Here is a 16467-nt window from a genome sequence, read left to right on the forward strand (position 1 = left end):
AATGGCGATAAGCTAAGGGTCCAGATTTTGAAAGCATACCTCACTTTTCAGGTGTCCTGTCTTGGGTATACTTGATTTGTCCAATGCCACAGAGCCACTGGGGCAAAGCAGCTGAACTTCCTTGTAGAAAGCCCATGGCAGCTTGGCATTAGACAAGTGTGTTGATGTTCCTTAATTCTTTGAATTTGTTTCAGGCTGCTTGACTAACCTTAAGGTTTGTCATTGTCTCGCTTAATCACATCCTGAATCTGAAGTAGTTGTGCAGTATCACAGTTTTACATGGCATGATCATGGCAATGCTGCCAATGCAGCATAGATCTGATCGTTTGAACAGTTTACAAGGCTGTAACCCTAGTAGCTCCAGATTTTCCATACATATGACATGATTTCAGAAGCAGACAATTTACCCTGAGACACTCGGAAATAATCTGTCACCAGTTGCCCAGAGAATAAAATGATATCTGAAAGTCGTAGTTTTTTTCCAATATATCATAAATGATCTGTAGCTTTAGGCCGGTAGGACCAATATACACTAGCATCACATCTTGATGTCAGGAGTTACAGAGAAGTCGTTTCTTTTCAAGGCATCATAGATGAACATACACAATATCACATCTTCAACATCCAGTGAAAGGATGGACAACAAATTTAAACAACCTATTGACATCTAAAATGTATCTCTTTTCCTGTGAAGTATAAACAGGGCTAGCTTTTCAGCATTCTGAATGATGGCATGTCTTGAATGCGAGAAATACCTCCGATAGTAAGCTCTTGCTCTAACTGAACCCGTGTAGACTTCAGAACCTCCTGATAATATGGGCATAGAGATAATCAACTCAAACTGGATGATGACATGGGAAACCATTAGCATGCAAAAATTGTTGTCCTAGTAAAGAATGCTCACATTGAAGTCCATATAACTAGCTCGCCTTGCAAGCCATTGAGAATCAAGCACCTGAAATGCTACACAGAAAAGGTCATCGAAAGCCTCATCATCATCTTCGAGTAGTTGAACAAAGTGAACACCAGCTTTTGTTCTCATTTTTCCTACAAAGAGGTATAAAAAAATAAGACTTCATTCTCCATAGATCGTCTGCTTATGAACCAAAATCTGAAGGCGGTGCGAAGGGAAAATGAATCTGAATGATACTGAAATATTTTAGTAGTTATTGTATTCAATCACCTGACTGTAAATCCAGCATTTGAACTAACATATAGGATATGTTTACGCCGCCAATTGCAAAAGGATACTCCCATTCAGCTCTCTTACCATCCGACTTATGCAGTAGCCTGTGAAAGGAATCCTGCATGTAAAATCAACTACAGAGCATTAAACACAACTGACTCACCCACTGATGGATGATTTATAGAGTATAAGTGCCAAGGATGAATAACATACTGGGTAATTTCTGGCAAAGTATATTAGATTCTCCAAGGACATGAACCCACCTGCCCTGCAAGCATAGGATAGTTTAAAATACAAATCATACGGCTCAAGTCATGTCAACATAATGCATGATAATTTTTCAAGAAACATCATCACTGAGGAACTGCACCTAAAATCTGTTGATGGATCCGAGTTCTGCCAGCCCATCTCCTTCCAGAGATCTGACTTCAGAGGAGGAAGTTGTCTGTTAGGGTAAGCCAACCTCCAAAGTTCTTTCAGGGCATCCTGTAACAGAAAAGGATATTATTTCTTCTGAGTCACAATGCCTTTATCGGTTACGAATATCACATACCAAATTCAATTACATTTGTCCCATTCTTCCCAGGGATAAAATTGGCATTCATTTGATAAGAAAAGGGATGCCATAAAGGTAAACTATATATAGAATGAGAACCTGATGCTTGACAGAGGAGCAGTCATATGGCACATCTATCCTTTGTCTCAACAATCTTAACCTTTCTTCCTATAAAGTGAAACTGTCAAGTGTCAGACACCAGAACGCAGTCTCATAACAAAGTTGTGCAATGTAAACAGAACTTTGGCAACCCAGAAGGAAACCAAGATTATATAAAGCTGCTCTCCAGAAAGGTTAAACTAAGGGAAGAAGGATTCATTCGATTTCCTTTGTAAACACGCATGTCAGCAAGGAGAAAATCAACTGAAAAGAAATTAACAACACATGACATGGATACAGACAGTTGTCTTCACGGCTGAGGTAAACAAGCATGAACATCTGTTTCTGCACGCATCTAAAAAGAGACATGCAGATGCAGAGGTAACCAAAGGTGTTTACTTTAAGCACCAATCAACCAATCCAAGATCTTAAGCTTATATAGGCTATAAGGGGAATATGATAATTTAGTCTTATACTAATATCACATTTCTACTAACACTAAGAACAAAATCTCAATGATAAAAAACTCATGCTTCCAATGAAACAACTCCCTTCCCTTATTGTTGTATAGTAATTCAAATGAAACTAGGACTTTTGCAAGCACCACCGTACCTGTAATGGACTGAGATTAACTGGAACTGTCTGTCCATTTTGTGAACTTTTGGAAGCAGAACAACCAAAGAGTCTTGCTAGCCAAGATCCAAATTCAGAAAGAACATTTGCTGCAAGTGAAAAGTGGGGCCTTTTTAGAACACTGGAACATCGGAATGGCAGTGATAACAGTAGTAAGTGCAGCTGCGGCGTATAACTCAGAAAAGAATGACAGAGGTGAATTTCAGCACAAACAATACATAATTGTTGTAGTAGAGGATTTTCTATACAGAATCCAACATACATTTTCTTATCAATACCTATCCTGTAAGATGATGTCCGAATCACTAAGGAAAAAAATGTGAGACAAGTATATGTTTCTAGAAACAGAATTATCAGCAACACCCAAATGATAACCCATAAATAGTTGGCCAAAGATGACGAATTAATCAACTACTAGGACAGTAGGAGTAGGTTATTTGATATACATAGGAAAACAACATAGCACCTAGCTCTTCGTGGATTAAGGTTTCATGAAAAGTACCTATGTTTCTTGCAGACTGAGCAACAAAAGTTGCTAGAAGACGTGCCCAACGAAGACACTCCTGTCTCGTCCCATCCAAGAAACCTGACCGTGTAATAGGCTCATATATCTACAAAAAAAAAACAAATAAAAGAAAGTGCTTGTTCAGAAGGCATGAACCAAAAGTTGGTCAACGACCCTAGCTTTTCAGAAGAAGCTACGAACCTTGGATTTCTCTTCCTGAGGAGTATTTCCTAGAAGAGGTTCTGTTATAGGATATGACAGTGTTGTATCCATATCTTTTTCAGCTGTTTTATCAGTCTCAGCGCTGCAAGGCCTTCTTTTTATAGCTTTTGAGGCCATACTAGCCGGCTGTATGATTCATGCCTGCTGTGAGAGGAAGATATCACAAAGTCTCACTAGAAGAATATACACTGAAAACAGGTGACCAATAGATAAAGAACAAGACCAAACTAACTACCGAATATGATCTTGGTCCACAACGATCCCAGGAATAGCTTAAGAAGTTCAAACACGAATCAAAGCCCACAGAGAATGATGACATACAAAACTGGACGGTTCCCAGTAAAGGACAAATCGAATAAACAAAATCCGTAGAGAAATCTCCTAAGTGAAATACAGCGAAGCAAGTCAATACCAGCAAAATTAACCCGGCGTGCTGCACAAACTGGAACACATAAAACGCAACTGAATCTACGCCCAACTCATCAAAACGCTGGAAGCAGTTTTCGCTAACTCGCAGCTACTTGCCCAACCCCAAACGAGCTCACAGCCTACATGGAAACAAAATCCAAAATCTAGGCGCTTTTCTTCATATGGAAGGTGGTTTCTGTTTCTGCGGGAGGAATCTTGGGAAAGGTCGCATCCACCAACATATCCAATTCAGTCCGCATGAAATTCCTCCAAGAAAAGAAAGAAAAGAGGCGCAAGGAACGGCATTGCATCAGGTCGCGATTCGCTTACCTCGCCGATCGGGAGACCGAAGCGGGCGTTCGCCGCCCGATTGAGGCCCGATTCCCTGTCTCCGCGCTTCCCCTTTCCCTCCTTCCGCGAGGTGGCGAGGTCCGAGGAGAAGAGAGCCTGGGCGTCAGAGATTCAGAGATCCCACCTGCACTGCACGGCAGTACGGCACGGCATCTGCTGCAATTTTCCTTTTACTACAGGGGTGTTCGTGCAAATATGTTGCGAGACACGCTACCACTACGGGCCCACCTGGAAAAGGACTTGGCTTCGAGCCTTCGACGAGGACCCACTTGTCAGTTGGCAGCACCATTCCATTTCGACCTCGCCGAGAACGCCAGCTACCGGTTCGCGCCACAACGCCGCACGCATGGCGCTCCTCCTCCTTGTCCTCCTCCTCGTCCTGCTCCGCTTCGCCACCGGCGCGGGCGCGAGCGCTGAACTGCCTCGCTCCCCGGCCACCGCGCTCTTCGTCCTGGGCGACTCCACGGTCGGCTGCGCGGCGACGGCGAGCAGCATTCTGCCGCTGAACCTGACCACAACCGCCACGCTGCCGTCCTCGCTCTCCGGCGGTCCGTGCCTCTTCTTCCCCGCGGCACGGCGCCGCCTCCCGGACCTCCTCGCGGCCAGGATGGGCCTCCCTTCGCCGCCCCCGATCTCCGCGCTCAACGGCACCGCGTCCGAAGCCGCGCGGGGCGTCAACTTCGGCGGCGGTGGGCAGTTGTTCTACGGCGGCAGCGAGCGCGGGTCATCACCGTCGTCGGTGTTCCGCATGGGCGCCGTCGGGTAGCAGGTCCGCCTCGCCTCCGAGACGCTGCAGCTGCTGCAGCTCGAGGCCGCCGCGCCGGGGGAGTGGGAGTCCGCCGCGGTGTTCGTCCTGTCCTTCGGCGCCGACGCCTACGCGCCGCGTGTCATGTGGGAGCGGATCCCCGCCGAGGCCGACGCCGCCGCGCCCAAGCACGGCCGCCGCGGCTTCGCCCGCCTCCTCGCCGACCGCGTCTCGCGCGCCGTCTCGGTGCGTACGGTCGTCTCCTTCGCAGCTGCACTGCACGCAGTACTCGTTTTGACGCGCGTCATGCGGTGCGGCCGGGTCGTCGTCGTCGCCGTCTTCGTGTGCGTGCAGGAGCTGTACGAGGCCGGCGTGCGGAGGGTGGCGGTGATGGGGGTGCCGCCCCTGGGGTGCACGCCGCGTGTCATGTGGGAGCGGATCCCCGCCCTCGACGGCGGCTGCGTGGAGGAGGCGAACGAGCTGATCGTGTTAGGAACGTAGATTCCTACCTCTGTGGAACCCGTAGGTGGCTCCTCACCTTCCCGTCGGTGTAGCAGACGTCTAACGCCGTGGAGACGATGATTACCAGTGGCCCGGTGAAGATCCAGGGACGCTGTGGTGACTGTAGTGGTACTGCTGTGGTCTGGTAGTGGCTCTGCAGAGGAGCGACGGCGGTGGTTGGGGTACATTCTGTCGCTGGCAGCATTCTTTAGGATCGGTTTAGGGTATTCTCTGTAGGTGGGTGGTGGCTCCGTTCAACCTCGTTTTTCGAGCCATGATCTCCACCTTACCTTTTATATATGTGCTGTGCGACAGGGGCCCACCAACTAGTTAGGGTTGAACTCCTCCAATCAGGAAGCAGAGGCAAGAGCCCAATAGACCGTTGGGCCTATTGGTGGAGATCAACTAACTTTCTTCCCCTATCTTATTTCATCTTTTACTTTTATATCGTTTACTTTTGTTCATTTCATTACAGATTAGCTCATAGCGCATGTCTCATCGTCACGGTCCATTGCCGATAGACTTAACAGCTACAACTCACTACTCTGTTTTGAAATAGATACTTATCTTTGGGCCTTCTTTTGTCCAGGAATTTTAGGCTTTCCCTTAAACCCATGCTAGCTACATGTTCTCTGAACACCATGTTCTCTGAACATGTTGGGTGTTAAGCCTTTTGTAAGCGGATCCACGAGCATCCTTTCTGTTCTTATATGCTCAAAACTTATGACTTGATCCCGGACTTTATCTTTCATAACATAATACTCTATGTCAATGTGTTTGGCAGCACCACCTGACTTATGTTGTGAGCATACTGTATTGCCAGATTATAATCGCAGTATAACTTAAGTGGTCTATAGATGTCGTCAACCACCTTCAAACCAGGTATGAACTTCTTTAGTCAGTTCACCTGCACGTTGCCTCATAACACGCTACAAGCCGTCATACATTGTGGACGATGTAGTGACAGTTTGCTTAGAGTTTTTCCATAAAATAGCTCTCCTTTGCGAGATGATAGAAAATCCACGTCTGGATATGTATTCACTCTCGCATAATTAGAATATGAATATCCCACCATGTGGAGTAAATCTGATCTTCTATATGTCATCATGAGGCCTTTCATTCCTAGCAAATAATGCAAGACTTTCTTTACTAATTTTAGTGTTCTATTCCAGAATTGCTCTGAAATCTGCCAAGTAAAACCCGATAACAAATGCCAAGTCAGGACGCGTACATACTTGAGCATGTTGCAAGCTTCCGACAGCTGAAGCATATGGAACCACTTTCACTTTATCGATTGAGCTCATATTAGTTCCTGGGGCATTTAAAATCCCTATATCTGTCGCCCTTGACTATATGAGCCAGTGAGGGACTACATTTGTGCATACTGAATTTCTTTAAGATTTTTTCCATGTATGCCTTTTGTGACAGTCCTTATACCATTTTTCTTCTATCTCGGTGAATCTCGATCCCTAGAACGAACGAGTCTTCGTCAAGAACTTTCATATCAAGTTTTGAGGACAAAACTTCTTTGTCTCCTGTAGTAGACTGATATCACTACTAGCAAGTAAGATATCATCCACATATAGGACAAGGAAGATAAACTTCCCATTCTTAAACTTTGCATAGACACAATTGTCCTCTATATTCTCTTTTAAAACCTAAAATTCTTTATTGACTGATCAAACTTCAAGTACCACTGTCTTGGAGCTTGCTTTAATCCATAAATGGATTTCTTTAGGCGACATCACATTCGTTTTTTTCCTTTCATGACAAAAACTTTCGGTTGTGCCATGTAAATATTTTCCTCCAAGTCTCCATTGAGAAATGTCATTTTTACATCCATATGATGTAATTCTCAATCGTAATGTGCCACTAATGCCATTATGATTCTGAAGGAAACTTTACATGAGACTGGAGAAAAAGTTCTCATTGTAATCAATCTCTTCTCTTTGCATAAAGCCTTTTGCCATAAGTTACGCTTTATATGTTTCTATATTCCCTTGAAAGTCAAGTTTTGTTTTGTAGACTCATTTACAGCCTACTATTTTAGCTCTTTTAGGAATTATTTCCAAGTCTCAAACTCTATTGGTATTTATCGATTTCATTTCATCTTCCTTGGCCTCAAGACACTTTGATGAATGATCATTTCTTATGGCTTCTTCAAATGAGGTGGGATCATTCTCCATTTGAAATTCCTTAGTGTAATACACTTCATAATCAGCAGAAATAGCTGATTTTCTAATTCTTTAAGACCTTCTAGGGGCCTCCACATTTGTCACATCTTTCTGTTTGAGGCTATTGTTGCTCCCCCTTATGTGTGGTAATAGGTTCTATAGGATCCTAAAGAACAGGTTTCTTATTTTCATTCATTGTTGCCACAGGTAGAATAACAACAGGTGCTAACACTATAGTATCTTGCACTGTCGGTGCTGCGACAGCATGTAGTGAGAAAATTGGCTCATGAATCATTAGAGTGGGCGTATACACCCGCTTCACTTCAAGGTCAATTTCTCGAGCTACCATACTCCCCCTCATCTTTTCATCCTCTAGAAAAACAACGTGTCTCGTTTCCATAAACTTTGTGTGTCTCTCTGGATAGTAGAAACGAAAAACTTTTGACTTTTCTATGTAGCCAAACAAATGGCAACTTACTGTTTTGGAATATAACTTTCCAATATTTGGGTTAAATACTTTAGCCTCAGCAGGGCTCCCCACATTCACAGAAGTGGTTTAGCGAGGGTACTCTTTCTGTCCACAACCCATACGGTGTTTTGGGCACCGACTTTTTTGATACTCCATTGAGAATATGAGTGGCAGTTTTAACGCCTCCATTCACAGGCTCAACTGTAAGGTGGAGTAACTTATTATACTGCCCACCATATCTATCAGAGTACGATTGATTCTTTTAGCTATTTTATTCTGCTGAGGTTCACCCAGTGTAGAATACTGGACTACTATATCATTCTTTTAGGGTATGTCGACCGTAGTACTCTCCCACGGTCAGACCTGACTATCTTCATCTTTAATATCTTAAATTTATCCAATGCTTCTATTCTTTCTTTGATTGGATAAATTTAGTCATAATGGGAGTAATCATTTGTGAATATTATGAATGAATCATAACCATCCACACTCTTTACAGAAAAGTTGACCACAGATATCTATGTGAATAATTTATAAAATTCCTACGCTTCATTTGTCATCTTTCTTAATCTTCTTTATGCATTCCCTGCATTGTTCTTAATCTGAGAGCTCTAATGGAGGAAGAATATCATTCTTAACTTGTCTTTCTATTCTCCCCCTCGAAATATGGCCTGAACGGCAGTGCCATAATTTCGACAATGCATCGTGAGCTCTCTTATGCCACCATTATTAGAGTAACACTCTGTCACCAGCTGTTTTATTAGCTGGGTAATATATGTCTTTCAAGAGCTAGTGAACTGACTCTTTATTCTATCGAGATACTCGATGACCGTGTCACACTCTGGGATTGAGCCCATAATTACAGATTCAATCATGTTCTTTATCACAGCCAAACATTTCTTGTTGGCAGTGACACACTTCCTATGTTCAACAATCATAGGACATCTTTTGGGATTCAAAATCCCTTTTTTAGTTGCCCAAGTGACATCATTCTCTTTTGTCTCCCTCACCGGTGCCACAATCTCAGTGAAACACGGTGAGGTGACTACCCAGTCCATCTTAGACAAGATGAAAATCAGGTCAAAACTTTTCTTAATATAAAATTAACACCATTACATGTCTTGATTCCAATGTTAATCAAAATCAAAACATACAACTATTCTTATACACTAATTCTACATCACCGTTGGGCAGAAATAGAATTAATGCATAAATCATTAACTTTTACAACTGTTCCCATACACTAATTCTACATCACCGTTGGACAGAAGTAGAATTAATACAGAAATCATTAAAATTATTAACTTTTCTTATACACTAATTCTATATCACCGTTGGACAGAAGTAGAATTAATGCATAAATCATTAAAATTACGATATTATTATTAACAACGTTGGTCAGAAAATAACAACATCATAATCATGTCAAATCTCTTTTTCTCCAATTAAATACCACATTGGTTCAAAATAATTGGAGAATCAATATTTCTTTAGCAGCGAAAAAATCTCTTTTTCTCCAATTAAATACCATGTTGATACAAATTAACTGGAGAATAAACAATTTCTCTACCTGTGGAAAAACTTCTCATTTTCTTGAATTTTACCCACAAGGAAAAATTATATTTTCTATTTCCTTTAATCCATTAATCCATTTCTAGAAAATAAACATTTACTGGAAAAACTTTTCTTTTCTCCAGTTAAATATCATGTCGGTTCAAAATCACTGGAGAATATACTTTTTCTTTAGCAGCGGAAAACGTATGCTTAATTTCTTGAATTTTACCCACCGGAAAAAAATTACCTTTTTATTTTCCTTTTGAGTCATTTATTCATTTTCCAGAAAATAAAATCTTTACTGGAAAATGAAAAAACAAAAACTAATTCAAATTCTCACTTTTCTTTGATCTTGGGCTCAATCTGCCTCTATCGGCCCAAAACCGGCAAAAGCCAGCTCGGCCCAGCCCACCGCGCGCGTAGGCCGCACCCAGGCCACAACCTGGGCCTGGACCAGCAAAGTGCCACGGCGTGCTCGCCCGCCTAGGCTGAAAGCCGGCCCTTGCTTCCATCGTCGTCCGATCTCATCCGACGGCCTTCCGTTCATCTCGGCCGAATAAAAGCCTCCTTCGGCCGCGGTCAGCAAACCCTAGTGTTCATTCCTTTCGTTGCTCTCTCTCTCTTCTTCGCCGCTCTCTCCTCTCTCTACCTCACCTCTTCTCAGCGCAGCGCAACAGCGACCGAGAGCGACGACAGCGGAGCGGCCAGCCACGACGCCGTCGCCGGCCCCCTCGCCGGCGTGCGCGTTCCCCAGCGGGTGAGCGCGCCGCCGTCGAGTGGCCTGGCCACGGCGCCCCTTGGCCGAGCTCGGCGAAAAACTTCCTGGCTCGGTCTTCTTCTCCCTTGCCGGCGAAACGGTTTGCCCGGTGCACGGCGAGATCTCTTTCCACTCCCTCTTCCCTTTCTCCATTCCCATCCCCTTTTCAATTTGGATTGAGTTCTTCTCTTTTCCGAAACGATGTGGGGAATTAGGGTTTGAATCTAAGGTTCCTTTTCTTCTTCCCCTTCGGATCTGAGCGGGTCTAGGCCGAATCCTACTTCTTTCTTTTCTTTTCGCTTGTTCACCCGAAAAGGGGATCTAGGGTTAGGGTGTCATTTTTCGATTCGATTCGGCCGATTCGGTTTTCTCTCCTTTTTATTTCTTTTCTTTTCTTTGATTTCTTTTCTGATATAGGGTTCGGCTCTGTTCATCAAAGGCCAAAACCTTTTCTTTTCCTCCTTTCTTTAACCTAGTCAGGATTAGGGTTCCAGTGCCGAGGGCCCTTCTTTTTCTTCTTCCCCGAGCTATTTGCGCGGGTTAGGGTTAGGTTCTTGAGATCCTTTCCCCTTTCTGTTCACTGTTGTTTCACCCGATTAGGGTTAGGGTTGGGATTCTTAAGATCCTTTTCCCTTTTGTTTTTACCCGGTTAGGGTTAGAGTCACATAGAGACAACCTAGCTTTGATACCATTGTTAGGAACGTAGATTCGTACCTCTGTGTAACCCGTAGAGGTGGAAAGGCTCCTCACCTTCTCTGTTCAGCGCATCGGCAAGCGTAGACGCCGATGCCGTCGGTGCAGTAGGCGTTCAGCGCCATGGAGACGATCACCAGCGGCCCGGTGAAGATCAAGTGACGCTGTGGTGACTGTAGTGGTACTGCTGTGGTCCGGTAGTGGCCCTGTAGAGGTGCGACGGCAGTGGTTGGGGACATCCCGTCGCTGGCAGTACTTTTTAGGATCGGTTTAGGGTATTCTCTGTAGGTGGGCGGCGGCTCCGTTCAACCTCGTTTTTCGAGCCCTGGTCCCCACCTTACCTTTTTTATATGTGCTATGCGACAGGGGCCCACCAACCAGTTAGGGTTGGACTCCCCCGACCGAGGAGCAGAGGCAAGGGGGGCCTATTGGTGGAGATCAACTAACAGATCGAAGCGTACAACAGCAGGCTCGCGGTGAGGCTGGACGACCTGCGGCCGCAGCTGGCCGGCGCCGACGTTGTGTTCTGCGACGTGTACAAGGGGATGATGGAGATCATCTCCAATCCCAGCACGTATGGTAACCGTCTAATCTTTCACTCACTTATTCAGTTATTCTTCCTTCGCTTGTTTTCTGAGAAAACAGGAAAGGATCCAGCATCTAAAACGCAAGTATATACTTATCAATGTGCTATCATGATGCACAGTGGCAACTATTACTAATGCTGTGAATGATGGTCAGGTGGGTATGGATGATCATAAGAACTGTAGCCGATTTTAGAATGCTGCATGTGGTTTCTTGCTGGCCAATAATCATCTGCTCTACTGTAAGACTATAGCTATGTTTTTGGGGAACATACAAAACATTTTCCTCAGAAGGTCCTACTAGGCACAAAAGCGTACTTCCCTCATGAAAACTTTTCCCTTTTTTTTCTTCCCTTTGAAACTGCTGGAATAAGGTGCATAGTTGGGGAGCTGAAGCACCTGCTGCATGTCTGAAACTCTGAAAGGGATGCAGCCTTTTTCGATGGTCAGAAACTAATCTGTTACCAACATTTGCTTAATCAAATAATAAAGAAATAACAATACAACAGTTCTTATCTGATGTCATTGTGGAAATCTTAACTGTTCTATACTCCTGTGCTCTCTCTTTTTAGAATTTTAGGATAGAAATCCTAGTCTTTTAACTTAATGCCAAAAGACGATTTAAATCATTACAGCATAGCGGAATGGCATCCTATCTGAAAAGTCCTATGCAGTTTCTTCTGTAGACAATCATGTTTAATCAAGTTACAGTCAAGTATGAAATCTAAAAACTGGACCTGCGAGGGTACGACCACCCCCAGGCATTGCATTAAGAAGAAGACATTCTCACGCAGGTCCAAAAAAACACCCGAACCCTTGCCACACCCTTACACAGCGGCACCGTCGCCCTATGAGACCGGGCTGGTCCTTAGACTGTGCTTTGGCGTGGGACAGACGAGGGGATTTTTTTAACCCCAGCCTGAAATTCGCTTCTATGGGGAGTCGAACCCAGAATCTAAGGAGTGTCGCCGGGACGCTCTAACCAGTTGAACTAGAGGCCCTCTTGCCAAAGTATGAAATCTATTAGTTAACATTTCTGAACAGCTGAACCCATGTAGCACGCATATGCAGGGGTGTTCGGCCGTAGGAATAAGCAGCGGTTCAGACTTGAGAACTTAAATAAATCATGACACTTACTAGAGGCCTAGATCCATCTTCAGAAAGTGGTAATCTTGGTATTTTTTTCCTTCAAAAAATTAAATCATTGAAGAACATATATTGCAAAAAAAAAGGTAGTAACAACTAACAAGTACCAAATTGTCCAACACCTACCCTGATGAACACTGAAAATTAAACATGATAACGAAAATAGATAAGGGCTAAGCTGTGAAACAGCAGGTGGGCCTCGGCCCATTACCACCCTAAGCTGTGTGTAAGCCCACAACCCAACCTGACTGCTGGCTGCTGAGGTTGAATTGAATAATATGAGATGGGATTTCCTGCTACTGCTGCAAAACGTGCTCAAAACTCTGTGCCACTACTAGGACTTATCACAAAAAAAATTGCTCTTTTATTCTCAGAACAAAAATTGCTCTTTTCCTCTTTGTGGTCACCATGGCCAATTTGTCAACCAAATGGTGTTCCTATCGTATATATATGGATATGGACATACAGAGCAATACAAATCCCATGCTCCCCGGAGAAAACGAGAGGCATCGAACTTGTTCGCCGCTACGCGCCTTGTCCAAGGACCGTGGTTTTGTTTGTCATCGAAAATAGACACGACGTGAGAGTGATGGATCTTGGTTCCTTTAAAAAAAACAAATCTTCCATGCCACTAGGAATAATTCACCACAATTATGCTCTTTTTCTCTTGTTTGAGGCATACTGAACATTGTCAAAAATAAAAGAAAAAAAAACACAACGTCGTCGGAGTACCCACTTGCATCATTGGACGACCTGCAGCCTGTTTGGTTGGTTGGTTCATATCGTTGCTCGTTCGTGAAGAAGTACTGCTGACTGGTTTGTGTGAGAAAAAAATATTATTTTGGCTGAAAATTTACGATCATTTACGACAAGCCACAGCCAAACGAACAGGCTGCTGACCTGCCCGTCCTGTCCAACGACTGTGGACTGTCTGGTTGTGCTCGTGTGTCACTGAAAAGGAATTAACTATTAAGCGACGTGACGTAGCAGCTACCAAGTTAAAGGACGAGATCGATGGCCCTTGCTCATCAATCAGGGGAAACTACCTGCAGTGTTCTTGCGTTTGTTCCACGCATGTGTGATACTCACGGGCGGTGTGTGCCTGCCGATCGGCCGGGGTCTATGGCGAGATAACGAAGGGATCGGAGTGCAGCGATTCCCTCATCGCTTGCGTTGCGCTGAAAATGACGTGATGAGGAGATGCAGATGCTTAACGCTGGCTCTGGTTGTCGATTACATTATTCTCCAGCTGCCTTCTTCAATAAGGAAAGCAACGGATGTCCATCTGATCTTCTTTGCATCTGAGATCCATGCATTAATATATGCTAATATATATACTATCAGCCTGTTCGTTTGGCTGTAGCTTGTCGTAAACGATCGTAAATTTTCAGCCGGAACAATATTTTTCTCTCCCACAAACCAGACAGCAGTACTTCTTCACGAACCAGCAACGATACGAACCAGCCAATCGAACAGGCTGATATGTGTAACCGTTTATATATATGTATGAGAGTTGCTATATTTTAGGTGACTAAATTTTCAGGCAAAAGACTTGCACCAACTATATATAGCTAGTACAATTAAGGGTCGTTTGGGTACCCGAGTTAGTTACTGGCTAGCTAAAATTAGCTCTGGTGCATCCGACCAGAAGTGGGCTGATTTTTTAACTAAGTCTTCAACTATTTGTTAGCCAACTGTATAGCCAACCTCATTTAATTTGAGCTAATTTTTAGCATAACTAGTAAGTAGCCCTAGCTTATTACGTAAACATGCCCTAAGGACAACTTATATATATGAAACAATCTCTTTTTTTTTCTATAACCAAATAATGACAAAATTGCATGTTTTTACCGGAACAATAAAAAAATTCAGACCCCTCACGTCTGACAATGACATATAGGAGAACACTAAAGTTTACCTCATGTATATATATGTGTGTGATTACTAAAGTCGAATGATCGGCAAATCGGAGTCAATAGCTTATTAGTTATGTACGTACTTTAGGCAGTGTTTAGTTGGGCAAAGTTTGCGCAGACAAATTTTGCATAGTGAAGATTCCCTATTGTAGCATTTTGTTTGTATTTGTAAATTATTGTCTAAATATTGACTAATTATGTTCAAAAGATTCGTCTCGCAAAGTTAAAGCAAACTGTACGATTAGTTTTTTATTTTGTCTACATTTAGTACTCCATACATATACCGCAAATTTGATGTGACGAAAAATCTTCTTTTTACATAGTGTATTTTTCAGGAGTTTGAAGTAAACAATGGCTTAATACTTTGTGCCATGATGCTGGTGTGCTATGATGATATAGGATTCGAGGAGACGAGGGAGGCGTGCTGCGGGCTGGGCCCCTTGAGGGCGACAGTGGGGTGCGTCAGCAAGGAGATGGCGTGCGGCACGCCGGAGCGCCACGTGTGGTGGGACCTCTACAGCCCCACGGAGGCCGCCGACGCCAACTGGTCCTGGACATCGTCGTCGGACTCCGGCGCCACGAGCATCTGCGGCCCCATCTCTCTGCAGCAGCTGGCGACTGACGAGACGGCGGCTATGGAGATCGGTATGCGCACACGGCACGGCACACCACCACACGTCCTTGTTAGCTAGCTGAAAAAGAATTTTTTTTGATGTACCACACGATGGAGATCGGTAGACTGTCACGGAATGCAAACCAAAAATAGCTACTCCAGGTTACTTTATCGGTGGAAAACACGGTCCAACAGACGACGCAAACGAGGGACTTATTTTGGGTGGGACGCGATGCACGACATAAATAAGCGTCGCCTCTCACCTCAAACTCAAATCTTTGGCGCCGTGGAGAAGGCCCACTCCCCTAAGATGTGACGGGTGCCGTAACGTGGTGGTCGTGCGCTTGGGTCGCCGCCGCCGCCGTGGGGGCCATCTACGCGGACATCGAGGTCCAATCCGCCGTGAAAGGGGCGTCGCCACGCCCAATCGACCGGGTCCACCCACAGCTGACCGGAAGGGGAGAGGGAGCCACCATCGGTGGAGGAGGAGCAGCCACGACCGCGTGCCGCAGGTGGGGCAGGAGGATGCGCGCCGCCGGTGGGGAGAGGACGCACTGCGCGTGGGGCCATCTGCGTGGACGTCGAGGTCGGATCCGTCGGGAAAGGGGCGCCACCACGCCCAATCGACCGGATCTGCACGCAGCTGACCGGAAGGGGAGAGACGGCGAGCGCGGTGCGCCCCGCCATGGCGCAGGGTTCTGGCGAAGGAGAAGGACGAGGCGCCGGCGGGGAGCGGGGGCGCCCTCTCGCCGCCGGATCTCGCAGCCACCGGCTCCAGGAACTTGGCGGCGGTGAAGGACGCGGCCGCCATCTCTCTCTGCCCTTTCCGTTGTCTCCTGGCCGGACAGTTCGGGGGGCAATGCAGTGAACGAATGAATAGAGAGATGGCGGAGGTCCCGCCGCGGTGGCGTATAAAGAGAGGAGGGGATGGAGATGGGTGGGCGGCGGAGAGACCGAGGAAGAAGTGGGCTGATTTTGCGTTGGCTGTTGGAGAAGCTAAATTTTGGGTGTGGACCCTTTTTCTATACATGACCCAAACCAGAGAATGGGTGTTGTGTTTAGGTTCTCGTTGTTGGTTAAGCTTGTCAAGCGGTGCGTGGAAGAGAAATGATCCAACGGTGCATCATTTTACAAGTTTAGAGAATTAAAAATGTGTATTTAAAGTTTGTTGATCTAAATGGCATGCCTCTGGTCGCTATAAAAGACATCTTTAGAGACTGTTCCTGCATATTTAACTCCAAGGTTTTGAAGGCACTTCACAGTTTGTTCAGAGTTTTGTAATTGATTAAGCTGGCAATCCCAATGGATCCATTTGTTTTTATATGAAATCAAGGCAAATTAAAGGCTCAAGCCTC

At 44.9% G+C, this 16467-nt stretch overlaps 1 protein-coding gene and 1 pseudogene across 2 annotated transcripts; one reads left to right on the plus strand and one right to left on the minus strand.

Moving 5' to 3' along the window:
* Positions 1-460: 460 nt before the first annotated feature.
* LOC136481233 (uncharacterized) lies at positions 461-4113 on the minus strand. 2 transcript variants are annotated; one of them, XM_066478587.1, is made up of 10 exons: positions 3940-4113; positions 3181-3342; positions 2977-3085; positions 2454-2563; positions 1842-1910; positions 1557-1672; positions 1400-1454; positions 1184-1304; positions 905-1047; positions 461-807 (listed from the first exon to the last, which is right to left on the minus strand). In XM_066478587.1, the coding sequence occupies exons 2-10, from the start codon at positions 3316-3318 to the stop codon at positions 706-708; spliced, it is 963 nt and encodes a 320-aa protein (XP_066334684.1). In that variant the 5' UTR covers positions 3319-3342; positions 3940-4113; the 3' UTR covers positions 461-705. The 2 variants fall into 2 exon arrangements, with proteins under 2 accessions (XP_066334684.1, XP_066334685.1); XM_066478588.1 differs by having other exon boundaries at positions 3181-3345.
* Positions 4114-4206: 93 nt separating this feature from the next.
* LOC136479127 (GDSL esterase/lipase At5g08460-like) lies at positions 4207-15191 on the plus strand (annotated as a pseudogene).
* The last annotated feature ends 1276 nt before the right edge of the window (positions 15192-16467 follow it).

The sequence above is a fragment of the Miscanthus floridulus genome, chromosome 9, assembly GCF_019320115.1.
Source record: "Miscanthus floridulus cultivar M001 chromosome 9, ASM1932011v1, whole genome shotgun sequence".
Classification (NCBI taxonomy): Eukaryota; Viridiplantae; Streptophyta; class Magnoliopsida; order Poales; family Poaceae; genus Miscanthus; species Miscanthus floridulus.

What these genes read in the sequence shown, in the direction of transcription:
- LOC136481233 (XM_066478587.1), bottom strand. Translation starts at nt 3,318, where the DNA reads ATGGCCTCAAAAGCTATAAAAAGAAGGCCTTGCAGCGCTGAGACTGAT. An exon ending in ACTTTGCCAGAAATTACCCA is followed by an intron (nt 1,305 to 1,399) that starts GTATGTTATTCA and finishes TTTTACATGCAG; the next exon opens with GATTCCTTTCACAGGCTACT. An exon ending in AATGCTGGATTTACAGTCAG is followed by an intron (nt 1,048 to 1,183) that starts GTGATTGAATAC and finishes ACCTCTTTGTAG; the next exon opens with GAAAAATGAGAACAAAAGCT.